The sequence below is a fragment of the Opisthocomus hoazin genome, chromosome 2, assembly GCF_030867145.1.
Source record: "Opisthocomus hoazin isolate bOpiHoa1 chromosome 2, bOpiHoa1.hap1, whole genome shotgun sequence".
NCBI classification, from domain to species: Eukaryota; Metazoa; Chordata; class Aves; order Opisthocomiformes; family Opisthocomidae; genus Opisthocomus; species Opisthocomus hoazin.
The window spans coordinates 45,346,610-45,363,284 of record NC_134415.1 but is presented as its reverse complement, the minus strand read 5'-3'; the positions used below and the strand labels follow the sequence as shown (position 1 = coordinate 45,363,284).

General features: G+C 44.3%; 1 protein-coding gene across 5 annotated transcripts in view; it reads right to left on the bottom strand.

Moving 5' to 3' along the window:
* Positions 1 to 14,531, bottom strand: part of PLCB1 (phospholipase C beta 1) — a 425,067-nt gene extending 410,536 nt beyond the window's left edge. For 2 of the 5 annotated variants that reach the window (XM_075413467.1, XM_075413470.1), the window contains exons 1-2: positions 14,093 to 14,531; positions 2,561 to 2,638 (exon numbers count right to left, since the gene is read on the bottom strand). In XM_075413467.1, the coding sequence (XP_075269582.1) occupies positions 2,561 to 2,638; positions 14,093 to 14,191 (177 nt within the window). In that variant the 5' untranslated portion in view covers positions 14,192 to 14,531. Of the gene's footprint in view, positions 1 to 2,560; positions 2,639 to 14,092 lie in introns of those variants that run through there. The other 3 variants (XM_075413466.1, XM_075413469.1, XM_075413468.1) reach the window with 2 other exon arrangements.
* Positions 14,532 to 16,675: the final 2,144 nt, after the last annotated feature.

Sequence of the window (16,675 nt, the reverse complement as noted above, 5' to 3'; positions counted from 1 at the left end):
CAGAGGACAGCAAGTGAAGAGTCCAAACTGGTCACATATACAAAACTTCTTGGCAAGAATGACTTAATCAGCAGTCTTTCTGACCCATCACCTGTTCGACTCCAGCATATTCCAGACTCGCCACTTGGGTTCCAAATGCTGGGAGGATTGCTGGTTCATGGAGACCTACAAGATGGGGTCAGTGACACTGATGGAGGGCTGCACCAAACATGCATCTTTACCACGAAGTTTGAGCTCTGACTGCACGAAGAACAATCTGAAAGACTGTCCAGATACACACTGCTAGACACCAGACACCACATATTATTTTCCTTTCTCTACACAGAGAAGAAGCAGAAAAGGAAAGGAACAAGAAAACAATGCAAGAAGCAGCTCAACTGGCCAACAAGTTTGAGATAGCTGCAGAGCTACAACCACCAATTCCCTAAGCCAAATAAAAAATTAGCACAGGGGTAGCGGCTTTTTTTGTTTTGTTCTCCCAGCCTCCAGCTCAGTGATTCATGTAATTTTTTTTTATAATTTTACTGATAAGGCAGCAGCAACCAAAGGAGACAGATTCCTAATTTAAAAGCCATGCCATTTATCCAGGCAGTAATTTACTGCTTTGCACAGTGTCTGGCAAACAGGACAGTCAAATGGCTAGAAAGATGACTGCTACATGTGCCTTGTCCCCGATTTTTAATACATTTGTATTTTCAGAGTAAACATAAACTGAATCATTCTCTGCAAAAGCAGAAAGTGGCATTTCCTTCCTGCTCCTTGCACTATCAGCACCTCAATAGAAATATATTTACTTTCTTTAAATAGACACCGCTAGGATGGTGTTAGGAACAAGCTTCACCCAGTTGTCATGAATTATTAACCAGAAAAAATCCCTCTTGTTGCCCTTTACGGAGGCTTGATTTGCAAGTTTAAAAATCAAACTGACACGTCTCTTACACAAATACCCAACCTTTTAAAAAATGCTTTGAGCATTATACATTTTTTCATGAATATGAGAACAACAATTCTATAAATAGCTATTCACAGAATCGCTTCAAGACATTGTTTTTACAGACAACAGTAGGAAACTGAAGGAGGTCTTAGTGCCAAACATATTAAAATTGAAATAAACTCTCCAATCAACTCTGGGTTTCCATTTGCTATTACAAAGTTCGATGTTATTTTTCGGCTTATACAATTAGTTTATGCAATGAAGGGAATAAAACAGAAGACTGCACTGTGTTCTGGCATAGCTGTTGGGTTGGTGTAAATCACTCGCAGTCTTCAACTCTGAGGGCATTCACTTTGCTGCTTTGGGCAGTAATTTAACAACTCTTAGATTGTCAACAGACGAACCCGCTATTAACCACCACCACCACCACCTTGTACAAGCACAAGCAAAGAAAGAGAAGATTTTTATCATGACTCCATGATATGATTTTCAAATACACTGACTCCAAACTGTGCTCCATCTCCTCTAAAAAGCAAACACAGGAAGGTAAACACGATCTAATGTAATAGCAAATTGCCTGTACAGTCTGCACATTTAATGGTTGCTACCTCCTACATTTTTGCATTGGTATCTACGTATAAAATCAGCAGGAACTCCTGAAAAACAGCTACACAGCTGGTATACCAGGTTTCTGTAGCCAGAATACTACAAGTATGTGTTTAGTCATTTAGGCATATTCTCCAACACAAGGCCAAAGCTCAAGCACTACCAAATTCTAACACCATTTTCAATGGGGAACCAGTACAAGCACTTACTTCATAAGTACTTGAAAATTCATCTGTAAAAAAAGGAGGAACCCATGCAGTTCCCAGTTTTGATAAGGTATTTTGCTATAACAAATTCAACAATAATTTGCTATTATATATCTGATGTGCTATATGAAACAAACTGCACCCAATTGCTCAGGTTACCGATACTCTTTCACCCCGATGCAGCTCCACATTCTCCAACAGCTGGAAACATGCCAGCAGTGATTTCAAGGGGTGACACGGATGTGAAACTGGAGTAATGCAGTGATGAATCAGGCCATGAGCTTTCCCAACAGCTCCCCAGCCATAACAGTGATCTAACCATACCAGAATGTTTTCAAAAGAAAGCAAGTGTCCAGTGTGTATTAGTAAGAACTTCGTGACGTGGCCCACCAAGCACGGCCAGGGAGCAGGCAGCAGTTCAGGAGGAAGAATTCAAAGGGAGCTCTGGCCTCTGGGAATTCTGGGTTTGCCATGCACCACAGCCAAAAGCCTCAGTGTATGCAAGGCAGGACAGAGAAACCACAAGCCAACTACGAACCACAACAGCATCCCAAATGGATCCTTGCCTGTAAACCAGGACAACTACACACCTCATCAGCCATGAGACCATTAACATGGCTGGAAATTACCACATCTTCCACTCATCTCTCCAAGTTTTGTGCACCAGGGATGAGCCACAGTCCCATTGTATTTACTCCCCAGAAGAACAGAAGAACATATGCCGCGCCAGAACTGGCATGCCAAGCCTCCTGACTCCTGCCCAAACCACAGTAAACAGAAAGAACCATTCTGGAGCAGGAACCTTTTCTCTTACCTTGTTTTGGTCTGTCCAGTAAAAGAAAAATCCCTGTGGATCTGTTCTGAGAATAATTGGAGTCACAACAGTCGAGTCCTGGAAGAAAAAAAAGGACAAACAAAAAATCCATGTCAGCACACAGAACACGTAATTATGCACTAGCTGCTTTGCCACCCATATTAATGAATTGCAACATCTAGAAATTAGCCCAAAGGTATTACTAACAAGATGTCACTAAAAGAATTTAGTATCACCTGCCTGATCTCCATTTTTCTGACATAACGTATCTCCATTACTGAGAAGACAGCACTAAATAACTCCAGGCTTGTCAACACATGGAGTTACTCCAGAAAAGCTGGAAGTAGATGAAGTTAAGAGACATAACAGACCAACTGTCAAACCATAGCCCACATAGTAAAGTGCTATACTTATCAGAAGTTCCCTGCCCACCTTGATCAAAATTAACCGCCAGATATAGACAAGAGCTAAATGCCTGTAAGCTTTACTTTAATATATAAAGACTGAATTTGCCTAGAAAACCTGGAATAATATCCACTACATCAAGACTTTTGTCACTTACTTTCCATTAGTATTTTTCTATTTTTCCTACAATCCACCTCTGAAGTTCTTAGTAATGGAAGTATATACATTTCACCTCACCTCCAAATCAGTTGAAAACCTGTCTACTTTTAACATCTTGTTGTGGTTTAACCCAGCAGCCAGCAATTAGCACCAGAGAGCCACTCGCTCACCCCTCCCCTTCCCCCCCTAGCGGGATGGGAGGGGGAGAATGGACAAAGGGGAAAATCTGTGGGCTGAGATAAAGACAGTTTAGTAAGACAAAGGAAAACACTATTACTAATAATAATAATGAATATGCAAAACAAACTATACACAATACAATTTTTCTCTCACCGACCAAAGACCAATAGCCAGTCCCCGAGCAGCGATCACAGAACACAGAACTTGCAAATTTCACAGAACTCCCGAAAAAAGACTGAACTCCTGGAAAAGTTTGAACTCATGGGAAAAAAGAGGATTCTTGCACCCCCAGCCAGCCCCCATTCATAAACTGAGCATGATGTCCATGGTATGGAATATTTCCACTGGCCAGCCTTGGCTAGCTGTCTGACTGTGCTCCCTCCCACCTCCTGCACGCCTGCTCATTAGCTGAATATGGGAAACTGGAAAGAGTCCTTGATTTCTTAGCAACAACTAAAAACATCAGTGTATTATCAACATTGTTCTCATACGACATCCAAAACAGAGCAGCTCCTGGGAGGAAAATCAACTCTATCCTAGCCGAAACCAGGACACATCCATAGCTCAGGTCATTTAAAACCAAGCACATTTGTAAGTACTGTAAGTAAGGCAGCCTGGTTTCCTACATGTTCACGTATTCTGACTGACAGCAGGTATCTGACTCAAGAGATAGAAGCTCTAACTGAACCCTTTCCTGCAGGTGGGCGTTCATGATATCTCTCATCCATTGGGATTCCCTGGCGCTTAACAATAATTGACATCAGTGCAGCCCGGTCCTAAGAGGATTCCTCCCCTCTTTCCTCTACTATTTTTCACGACATCTGTAAAAACGCTGTTGTCTTGAGACCTCTATCCGTTTTCCAGACTCGATGTAAAAGTTATGGAGGGAGCATAAAAACAAGAAGGAAGACAGGCGGACAGAAAAATTGCTTAAGCCTTATCTCCACGGGAAACCAGGCTAACCACACAATTCCTGCTCAAAAAGGATGTATGTTTCTATTAAACTGTTACAAGTATATTACAGCTTTAGCATTCACCTATTTCCAAAGCAGCAGTATATGAGGTCAGCCTACATTCCTTCAAGGAAAAAAAAATGGGCTCTTACAGGTTCAAATTTAAGTTGAACATATTTAACTGTGGTTTTTCTAAGTGCAAACAAAGTTGCTGGAAGTGACGTTATTATATATAAATAAAAACTAACTTATGCAAGTGCCATTTCTAAAGCAAGAAGATAACACTTGTTTATATTATGCCACCAGTACAGTCCTTTGTGACAGAGCACTGAACTCCAAGCAACGGGCATTCACAAAACAGGGAAGTTGAATCATTCCCAGTTTACAGCTGGAACACGTGAGACCCAAAGAAGCTAAGTGACTGGCCCAGCACCAGTCAGAAGCCTGCAGGGGAACAAGAAGAAGAATAAAATGGAGTCAAGCCTGAAGCACGTTTTTGTCTCAGCACAGTAATACGAACAGAACAGCAAGTTCTACACTAAGAAGAAATACAAGATCAAACCCTTAACTGAGTGTAAAAGTCCTCTTTGTACTGGAAGATCCTGGCTGTGGATTAACTGTGCCACAGGTACACTGACACTCTAACGGGTGGCAGGTGAGCTTTCAGAGGGTGGAACAAGTGCAGCTGTACCAATGCCAGTCAGTGCTATGGGAATGTCCCATCTGGGATCGGAGCAAGTCCCCAAAGCGCCACTGACGCTTCTTTCCTTCATTACAAGAGCGTTGTATGCACGTCCCCTAAGAGGACGGACATACGGAATTTGTACCATCTGTTTTTTTCCTGCTTCTCCATAGTTATCTTGTACACCTGAGAGTCAGGTACTAGTCGAGTGCAATAGGCAGATTTATTTAAAAAAAAAAAAAAAAGCCAAGTCCTGAAGAAATGCTGACTGCTGTTTATAGCCACAAGCTTCCACAAAAGTGTTCTCAAACCTCTGCCTTTCAGTAAGAGAAAAAAAAAAAACAAACTGCTCTGGAGAAATAACTCTCCTTTTATAGCTTATTTGATTATGTCCCATGCAGCCTGTGTGTAAATACGTAACATGAGGAAAGAAAAAGACTTAAGTGTCCTTCTCCCTTGGGATGAGATATACACAGCTGGGGGGGAGGCAAGAAGGAAGTGATGGGAAACAGACAGGCATGAAGCAATTATATCTAGAATTAATCAATTTTACTGGTTAATCACTTCAAATCAGTTGCTTCAACCCAAAAAAGCTGTTTGGATTTGTCTGTGCTGATGACATACAGCTGTCAAAGTAATATTTTTGTAGAAGTAAGCTGTAAAATATTGACTACAAAAAGACTCAAAAAAGTGGAGGATGGGGGAAAGAGCCTTCAATATCTATTAGGTGACATAAAGGAAATCTCATCATGACAGGGATAACGATGAATCTTAATTTAACTTCCTGGAACACAGAGGACCTTGTTTGGTGGTTTGGTTTTTTAAAATCAGAAAGAGGCAGTTGTGTATTATGCCTCTTTTCTACATTAATTGTGCTATCCTTCACGTCGGAGTAGTGTAGTTAACATGCTGATGAACACAAGCACCCCATGCTGCCATCCTGTATACAAACACAGGATCTGAGAATAACTTTGAACACGTGAATGTCTACATGTGTCTTCGGAACTCTTCCACACCCTTGACAGCCGCAATGAAAGTCACGTGCACAGTATCTTATACATTCTACAAGCTAACTATAACTTGTATAAGTCTCTGCCACCAAAAGCCACACTCCTTAGTTCTGGATATAGAGGAATGGAAATAAATTTCTCTCGTCCGCTCTGCAAGTCCGGCTCCTGACTCCACGTTAACACTAAGTCCTTCGTCACGTGGAACAGGTCTGTTGCTTTTACACCGCTCTGCAATCAGGGTTTGCAAAGGCAAGCAACAATTGAAAAGACACATGAAAAAACCTTTTATATGGTATACATTCAAGAAGAGTGGCAAGGCTCTGAAATAGAAACTTGTTTCAAATGACAACTGTCAGGTATATTTATTTACAAAAACTATTGTACTATATGGGAATAACTGTGGTTTGTTACCCAACCTGCAGTCATTCAGGAGAGTGTCCTGAAGCCCATTAATTCAATCTCATAACTCCCCTGAACAGATTTACCAACCATACACAGCTCTGAAGAAGTGGGTGACAGACAGGACACAACAGACAAAGGGGAAAAACAAACAAATAAAACTTGAGGAGGGGAAATCAGTGTTGTGCATCTGTGCTGACGGGTTTGGACATTAACACATACTAAAATGTCTGGTAGGTGCATAGCTCTTAGAATCCTCTGGATGTCAACAAAGCAAGCAGTCTTTTGCGTAGGAGCCCCAGATTCTTGGGACACATCCAAGTATATAAGAAAAGAAGCAGAAGGTGGTGTCCAAGGCAAAAATCAGCTGTGAGCAGAAAGAGGAGAAGAGAAAGGTAGAGTGTCCCAGTCAATGGTGCAAATGGCTGTGGGTTATCAGGCTTTTTAAAAGCCACCTGTGGGTGCTTGTGCCAAGCAATGGCTTGGTTTCTCACAGATTGCTATTACAAATTCCTTGAACAGAAAGACTGGGAGTGGCCCTAACCTGGCAGTCCCAGTGTGCTGCATATCACACCAGCCTAAACTTCAGTGAATAATTTTTTAAGACCTTTTAATTTCACCTTTAAAAGGCCCCCACCTTTTCATTTGTTGACTTAGGGCCAATTCACTACTTTCCTCCAATTTCATAGCCTCAAATGAGTAACGTGGTTGTTCTATACCTATTCCATTAAGTTGCCTCCTAACTGGCTGTAAAACCTCAGACCCTGCATTAGCAATATTCTTTACTTTCTACCTTTGAACAAAAAGGTTTCAAATTTATGCCCACAAAGTGCCACAGAGAACTTTGGGATCCTTACCACCCAGGCACAGCAGAACACGGGCATAAAAGATCAATGGACAAATCCATATTTAAATGTCTGCCAGGTAACCATTTCAAGGTCTTACTTTAAGTGTGGGTCCCCTAGACTACATCTAGCATCAGTGAGCAAAAAGTGCCACCTCCATTTTAATATTACTGACCGATAAAGACTACCATACAAAGCCAAACAGTGAAAAGAGTGGAAACCTTGGTTTAGTTCCTTTCTGACTGTACGCCCATGCTTCCTAGCCATCAGAGCACCCCTCACAACCAGGCTGGGCATCCAGCCCCAAGGGACGGAACCTACTAACCATGCAAAGGAACAGAATGCAAGAAGGGAATGTTGCAGAAGGTGAAATGAGTGCTGGAGGCTGGAAACAGGACAAAAAAAATCAAAACTGGAACTGAGTTTACAGGACCCATAAAATGACATCCAACTTGTTCAGCAGGAACATGCAGGAAAATATTCTTCACTATTAGAGTGGTTAAACCCTGGAGAAGTTTTGGTGATGGCACCACAGGACAGAAGTCATCCTTCTGCTAAAGACTAACTTCCTGCAAGTTTAAAAGAGCTACCTTTAGTGGGATTTCTTTCTCAGAAGCAGACTATCCCATCTCATTTCTCAGGACATCCATACTCTTGGGCTAATTATAGCCTTACCGCATGTAGTCTTGATTTGACTGCACGAGTCCTTATTTGTTGTAGATGTTGCAAAGTACACAGTCAAGAAAGAAGGAATAAAGGGAGAATTTTATAACAAAAGTAGCCAAATGCCAAAAAGGAGGATTTTATCTCTGCCAGAGAGTTCTTAATGACGCCGAGCGAATCATTTAAACCAGTCTGTTCACAGGCATAAGTGCTGTATTCTGATTTTGAGGGAATACTGGAACTGTACTTCCACATTTCAATTTCTAATTTTCAGAGATGCTGAGCCCAAGTTCATCTGAAGTCACTGGGGAGGCATTCTGAACATCTGACTGTATGGTGCTATGCAGTCTGAAAATTAGGTCCAAAGTATCAAACCACAGATTAAAAATTAGTGATTTTTCATGTTGGTCTTTTTTTGGACCTACAACAGTACAACTGGGAAAAAATTCAGTCATCTAATGGGTCTTGTGAAAATAAATTTAAAAGTGCTTATGAAGCATTTAATTTATAATAGATAAAAGACTCCATAATGATTAGTTAACTCTCTATTTCACTACTGCCTTTGCTAAAAAAAAAAAAAAGATCTTGAGCATTCAAACATTAAAGTGAATACAGCATACAGTGCACAACTTAAATTCACTGTTAGCTTCTCTTTCACAAAGAATTCCTCATTTATGTAAGAGCTGTTTTCTGGTTTTCAGTTTTCTAGGACCTACCAACACTCAAAAGGGCTCAGACACTACAATAACACAGATTTTGTCTGTGACTTTAACATGTGAAGTCTTCACCAGATCTTCCCAGACAGGCATCTAACCATTCTGCAGGGGATCCAGATCTTTTTTCCCCCAAAGCTGAAGTCAGCAGGAGCTTTCCGATGGAATTAACCAAGCTCAGGCTTTCCCCTTTACTAAATGTTAACTGTCGAGAAATTTTCAACTCAATCTGATTATTCTTCTATGTTGCAAAAGACCAAAACGACAACTTGTACTCATTCAGATAAAGTATTTTTATATAGCACAGAGCTGATATTAGTTTACTACATAAAGATTAGCAACAAAGAAATAAAAAAAAAAAAAAAAAAAAAACACTCTAGAGTGTTGGACTAACTTCTTCCCTCCAGACTGAAAACATTCAAAAAAATAAACCCTTTTCAGTTTATTGTTTTAGTTTTACACACATGGAACAAGGGTTGTTCATTTTTCATGGACTCAGTAATGCACTGCCGTGACAGACTTGTGCAGAGTTTAAAAACAATGACAAAAAAAAAGGCAGGAAAAAACCCAAGTCACTTGAGCATCAACATCGTAAAATCACTTGCGAAAATGTCCAGGCCTTTTCTTTGTTTGATCTCAGCTTATCCATAATAATGACACATCCTCTTTAACCTTACTCCTGATAATCTTCATTAAAAGATTGTAAACAAGTAAAGAAGCCTGAAAACTTTACATAGCCCTCACTGTCTGAGCTCAAAAATGTTTTATAAAGATGAACAAGTGCTCTAAGAGAAGGGCATTAAAACAGAAGTTAAAAGACCTAGGTTCATTCTTGCTGCTGACCTAGTGAAGTGCTGCAGCCACTAAACAACACTATCTATCAGGAGGTTTGTTTCAGTAACTAAATATTTAGAAAAAAAACATATGGCTATAAAATTGGAATCACGTCCCTCAGTTTAGGTAGAGTTACATTACCTTACTGGTACAGTTAACTTGCAAGTAAAAGTAAATAGTGTAAGCCACAGAGAGACCAGTCAAATTCTTTACGCAAAGTACATATTATCACTAGGGAAGATAAGAAAGCCTTTAAGCAAGAACTGGAAACAAATCTATTTTTGAATATACACCGTCATATTAACTTGCTTCAGTGTGCCAATTACTGCTCTTCGAAAACATCAGTTCAGCTGGGTTCTAGCTGTTGAGCTATTTGTTAACTCGGCTATTCTATCTTGTTCCCACTACAGGCTAGCAAAAAAAAAAAAAAAAAAAAAAAAAAAAGGGAAAAAGACAGCCAAGGCAGGTTTCAGACCCTTCAGACATCAGATCAGTCCTCAGAGAAGCTGCCCTTTATACTCAGGTTTCATTGACCTTCTCAGCTAGCAACACATTCTGCTACATTAAGTTTAAACACACACACACCCCCCCCCGCCCCCCCCCAAAAAACTTCACCCATGGACTTAGTTGCATCCTTTTTATTTATTCATTAAACTGTTCTAAAATTCTCATCAGGAAGAGCTAGTATAACCCGGGTTTCACTACAGCAGAGTGGATCAAGTCCATTCTTCTTTAAGCCTTCCCTCCCCCTCACAGCTCTCGCTTCTCTCCAGGAATAAGAGAGGCATCTGTTCAAAGACCAGACCAGTCCTTAAGAGACTCAGAGTCTCTTCCCAGTAGTAAGGGAGAAGTGGTTACAAAGGCCCAACTGAAGGCAGCATGAAGCAACAGGACTTGAAGGAGCAAGTGCTCAGCCAATCAGTGTCTTAAACCAGTCACACACGTGCATACATCCACAAAAACAACACTGAAGCAACCGGTCGCTTTTATGTTTCACCTGTTCAAGTGTCAACTGTTTCTGTTCACTCCCTTGTGAATCCAATCTACACATCAAGAACAAGAGTTAACTCTAAATTTTTCTTCCAACCTGTAATAGTGTTATGGAATAAAACAGAAACAGTGTGAGGAAAAGAAGTTACAGGACAACAATCGTTTGTTTGACTTCAGTGCTTTACATCCTGATCCAAAATGGAATTTGTGAATAGACTGCATTAGGCACTGGATGGCGTGAGTGATATTACATCCAATCCCAATGCACAGAAGTGTGACTCGTCTTGCAAAGCTGAAGCTCTTTAATTGATCCTAATGCTTTTAGAATTTCGAAACTGAAGATGGTCCGCAGAGGAAATGGAGTTTCAACCCTCCTGAGATGCTTGCCTTCCACCTGCCTGTATGCAATCTTGAGTGGTTGGCGCAACCTCTTCCTGCCCTCACAGCAAAGCTCAGGCAAGGCGTTTTTCTTTCCAACTGGATCATCGTCACACTGGGGGGGTGGACAGGCACTGGACAAGGTTCACGTGTAACATGCAGCAGGCTTCACTGCTGCTCCTCAGAGAGGAGGTACATATAGCAACATCAGTACCGCATCTGCTTATCAGCAGCCTCAGAGTTACTAATTAGGCATAGAGCTACTAGAAGCTCAGGACGGGAAGTCCATGGATGGATCGGTTCTCAAGGCTGTATCACCACAGTGTTTGTTAGATTGTTCTGCACACCACACTGCAGCATCCTTCTAAAAGCTGCCAAATACATTCTTTAACAACTGTTACTCTACACACCATGAAATTCCTTACACGCCTCTCATGCTCTGGATTAAAACCTTCCAACATTCCCATTTAAGAAAACCACTTACTTTTCAGTGGTTTATAACTCAGCTGGAAAAATTTTGCTTTGGGCTGAAACTTGGTCCAAGTCATAGGAATCCAGCAAAAACACTCTCTTGCTTTATGAAATGCGAAGAAAAGTCAAGAGAGCCATCTTTAAACTGCAAAACAAAACAGCAGGGAAGCGTACCACAAGGGTATGCCTTGGACAGGAACGAATGCTGCCTTAGTGCACAGGCGATGCGGAAGAACTGAACTCCCATTCTCACTCAGTAAAGAGAAAATGGTGCGTAATAAACATCAGTATGTGAGCCTCGCTTTTCTGAACAGCCCTGTTAGCACAGCAGATCCAAAGTACTCATTATGGTCAATTCCATTTAACTGTTACATTCTGTAGTTTACTATTTCTCATTACAGCCTATTGTTTCACTGGAGTGTTTGTGCATGCTTATTTACATGACAGACCAGAGGTTCAGATTAATAATCATAATTTTTAAAAACCCTTCAAGCAGATTAATTTGATAGAAAACAAAGACTCTGAAGTGGATATTGGCTACACAATGGCAAATACTTCTCAAAGTCACATGCATTCACGTCTGAAGACCTTCTTACAGCCAGAGTGCCAAAGGAGATTCGTTTCCCTTGAAATCTTTGATTTTGTGGGGCTTCCACTAGTGAGAATAAACACTACGGGCAAGACAGGGGAGCTGGTGGGCAGAAAATACGTACATATACACACAACGCAGGTCAACAATGAGTTAATGCTACTATTCTTCATTACACTGTGAGGCTCAATACGCATCAACTTTCACAAGGTCGCTGATGAAAGTGCTCACTAAACACAACAGGACTCTCTCCCCTCAGTCACGCGTTCCAGGTAATACCTGTGTATTGCCGAATAACACCTTTAACCCAAAATGCACATCTTTTACCAGAATTCAGCCGTATTTTATTACTGCAGCCTTTAGAGATTTACAATTGAAAATCTTTTTCCAATTAGTCTATAGCAGACACGTTAGCCACCGAACATCCACTGTGCATGAAGAACACCTCTTCTCCCCCAAATTCTACGTATACAATACACTACCTGGGAAAGAGCACTTAAAAATAATAATTTAAACTGCTACCTAACTGCTTGGACTTCTAGTCTGGAGACTTAAATCGGTGTTAACTTGACCTCTGCATATACCTGTGGAAATTTCTTGGTAGCTTACCAAAAATAAAACGATAACTGCAACGACAAGGCTAAGGTTATGGTGCCTTTTCCTCTACTAAGGAAAATATCAAATGAAGGAAAACATTTTCTCAGGCAAGACATTCAAGCTTAGTTCCCATCTGTCTTCTGAACACGCATAACCTGTGTCAAGCCAATGTTTACTACTGCGGACAAGGTCAGGTGCTGAGCTTCTTCAAAAATGTATTAGCTTATTATTATAAATAACATTTCGTACTACAAGTAGTTCAGCTTTTTGGTGTTCTTTCCCTCCTTGAGAGTGTTTATCACAGGTTTATAGAGGTCAGGCTCGCACATTCGGCTGCTGGACAGGCTGAAAGCAATGGCAAAACAGTGATACCTAACAAGACAAGAACAGTTGTTGGACACATGAACCGCTCCTTCTCCCCCTCTCTGTTGTCCCTCCAGTTGTTGCTGTGGATGTCTTTAGCACAGCCGAATTCACAGAAAAAAAATGTTATAGCTGCGTTGAGGCTCTCAAAACAAGTTCTCCTCAACAACTCTCCTGACATTCAAACTGCCTGCCTTTTTTCCCAGCTGCTCCTCTACCACAGCTCGAGTCTCACTGTGCCCCTCTGTCTCCAGACACGATTCGCAAACAGACTTTCTGGGGCACCTGCTCCTCCATGCATAACCAAGACACAAATACCCGATGCTGTATTGTAGGAGCAAGGCTAGCAGAGAACATGCCCTTTCTGTTTTCCTTCTCTGCAGCACAGCAGTCTCACTTTCATGCTCTGAGAAAAGCAAAGCTGAACAGAGAACGGCTGCCCTTCTCTGAAACAGTCCCGGGCACAGCCTACAAGTGAAGAAATCCCAGCTGCTGAACAGCTGGGCTACCACAGGTGAAGTGAAAACCACATTCCTCTCCTACGTGAGGCAATGCAAGCATAACGGGTCGGGAAGCAGCAAGAGGTAAGAGGAAAGCGGATGTGATTTTGAGGCAAGTCTCATGCCCTAATGAGCCCAGACACAAGAGTGCCTTCTGCAGAGGAAGGAGGACCAGCTGGGGTACACAAACAGAGAGCCCTGGAAGAACGCGTCCAGGGCTTGACAACCCCACCAGAAAGAGAGAGACAACGAGCAGGGCAGGAGCCAGAAGGAAGGAGAGAGGCTGGGAGGAGGAAACCGGAGATGGAACAAGAGATGGAGAACAGGCTGGAACAGCTACGTTACGGCGACAGAGACGGCAGCGCGTGCAGCAAGAAAAGGGAGGCGGGAGCGAAAGCGGCCAGCTCAACAGAGCCCGCACCGGCCCAGCGGGGTGAGCCGGCGGAGCCCCTGCAGAAAGTTTGCCCGGCGGCCGGCCGGCGGTTTCGCAGCGCCCGTCGGCTCGGCTCGGCCCGGACCCCGCGCGGCCGCCGCCGCCGTCCCCGCCCGGCCGCCAGCTCAACTCCCGCCGCGGGACGGCCCCGCCGCCTCGCACCTGCCCGCCGCGGCTCCCCGCCGCCGCGCAGGGCAGGGCCGGGCCGGCCGCAGCCCCGGGCGGCCGCAACACGTGCGCCGGAGCCCCGCTGCCCGATCGATGCGCCCCGCGCGTTGCATAACCCCGCCGTGGCCCTTGCCGCCCTGCGCCGCGTGGGGCACGGCGAGGGGAAGCGGGGGGGTGGGGGAGGGCGGGGAGCTACTCACGTCGTCCCACTTGACGAATTTGATGCCTTTCTTCAGGGTGTCGGAGACGCAGACGGGCTTGAGCTGGAGAGCGTGCACCCCTGGCTGTGCCCCGGCCATCTGCACCGCATTGACGCGCTCCCCCCCGGAGCGGAGAAGCCACGGGAGGCGGCCGCCTCAGGAGGGACGCCGGAAGCGGCCCCAGGAGAGAGGCCGGCAGCTGCGCTCGGCGCGCCCGGAGCGAGCAGGGAAGCGGCTGCCCAGGCGGCGAGGGCGAGAGGCTTCACTGCCGCCCGAGGAGGGACCTGGCGCGGCAGCGGCCGGGGCGAGCCATGCAGCGGCACATCCTCTATATACAGCCGGCTCGCCACGCACGCACGCACACGCCCGCCCGCTCGCTCTCTGTCTCTCACACACGCACTCACGCAGGGGCACGGAGCGAGAGGCGCTGCCCGCTCCGCTCCCGCCCGCCCCTCCTTCCTCCCCGCCAGGCTCGGCCCCCGAGGTTCCCCCGCGACGAGGTCAGCGCGCCGCGCCAGCGGCACTGCGGCGCCACCTGGCGGCGGCGGCTGGCGCGGCATCCGCCGCGGGGCAGGGCAGGGGGCGCCGCGGGGCCGGGAGCGACGGATCTCGGGCTCCTGCCCGGGGGGAAGCCCCCCGGCCGAGCTCCCCCTCGCCGAGCTCAGCTTTGTCATAACACAAAGGGGCTTCCTCAGAATGGGATCCTGGGGTGCATTAGGAGGAGTGTGGCCAGCAGGTCGAGGGAGGTTCTCCTTCCCCTCTACACTGCCCTGGTGAGCCCTCATCTGGAGTACTGTGTCCAGTTCTGGGCTCCCCAGTTCAAGAAAGATGAAGAGCTACTGGAGAGAGTCCAGCGGAGGGCTACAAGGATGGTGAGGGGACTGGAGCATCTCCCCTACGAGCAGAGGCTGAGGGAGCTGGGCTTGTTCAGCCTGAAGAAGAGAAGGCTGCGAGGGGACCTAATAAATGCTTACAAATATCTGAAGGGTGGGTGTCAGGAGGATGGGGCCAAGCTCTTTTCAGTGGTGCCCAGCGACAGGACAAGGGGTAACGGGCACAAACTGAAGCACAGGAAGTTCCGTCTGAACATGAGGAAGAACTTCTTCCCTCTGAGGGTGACGGAGAACTGGAACAGGCTGCCCAGGGAGGTTGTGGAGTCTCCTTCTCTGGAGATATTCAAGACCTGCCTGGACAAGGTCCTGTGCAGCCTGCTGTAGGTGACCCTGCTTCGGCAGGAGGGTTGGACTGGATGACCCACAGAGGTCCCTTCCAACCCCTACCATTCTGTGATTCTGTGAACAAAGGCATGTGACCTGAAGTCGGTTTTAGGTATGCTAAACTCAAAGCGCAGAAAGGTGGCAAAATGTCCCCTTGCCCAGCAAAATCCTAAATCCGGGGTTTTTAAGGAAAGGTTTTTGAAGAACAAAGTTACATTTGCTTCACAAATGACCTTCTATCTGTTAGAGCCCCTGTGCAGTTGTAGCAGAGATCAAGCATCAGATGACACAGCACGTAAGATTTCTAATTTCTCTGTAGAGGTTTCCAATTGACCCTTATGATTTAGGGGCAGCAGGTCAAACTGCTACTATAGACAAAGCAAACGATGTAGAAAGAACATCTTTAAAGAAAAATCAATTTCAAGTCAGAGGAACGATATTTCAGAAAATTACTAGGTAAAAATATATACAATCTGAGTGGGGAGAAGTTTTTTTTTAATTAAAAAGCTACAAAAATGGTGTATTGCACTCCTGATTTGCTCTTACGCTTAGTTACAGAATTGTTAAAACTCTTCCTCTGGGCCTCTTCCAACTTTTTCCCCTTGGATAAGAAACTTTTCATTGCCTTCCATGGGAGCTGAATCTGCTCCTTTACGATAGTCTGTGCAGGCAGCGTACACGTTCCAAGGCCAATTAATCCATTTGATCTATTTGTTTATTCTTATCAACCTTCCATGCCAATGCAGGTGTCACATCAGTCAGGATGAAAGTCTGCTCCCTCTCTCTGCTGTGCTTTAATTTCTGTTCATTTGCCATGACTTAAAGACACAGTAACAAATTCTGGGTTTGACTGCACTAAGTACAGCATTGCTTTATGATGGTGTAAGGGGGAAGAGATTTTCAGCACCGTTTTCACAACTGCCTTTCCATCCCAGTACGTCATATACAAAAGAATAAAAATTAAATAATAACATTGAAATCTCCCAGAAAATAAGAGCAAAGAGCATGGATGCTACAGTACTTATCCATGATCCCTTAAGCACTTGTATTCACAGCAGTCCACCAAAATCAGCTGTTCGGAAGTTGTAAAGCTACCATGGATGGTGGCACCTCTGTGGCTGTTTCCTCAGCAAGTCCATAATACATGTTGCTCGCCCTAGCCTTCTTTATAGTCTCTGTTAGGAAAAAAAATAATCACAGCTCACGATGACACCTCATGATTCCCGATGATACCATAGGCTCCTGGCAATGCATTAGTCTGAAAATGGAAGAGATGGTCCTATAGATCAGTATAGGCTCTGATACTGGTATCTGGTATTTCAGATATGAAGTATTGTTTGGAGCAATTTTGTGGCTTTTCAGACTT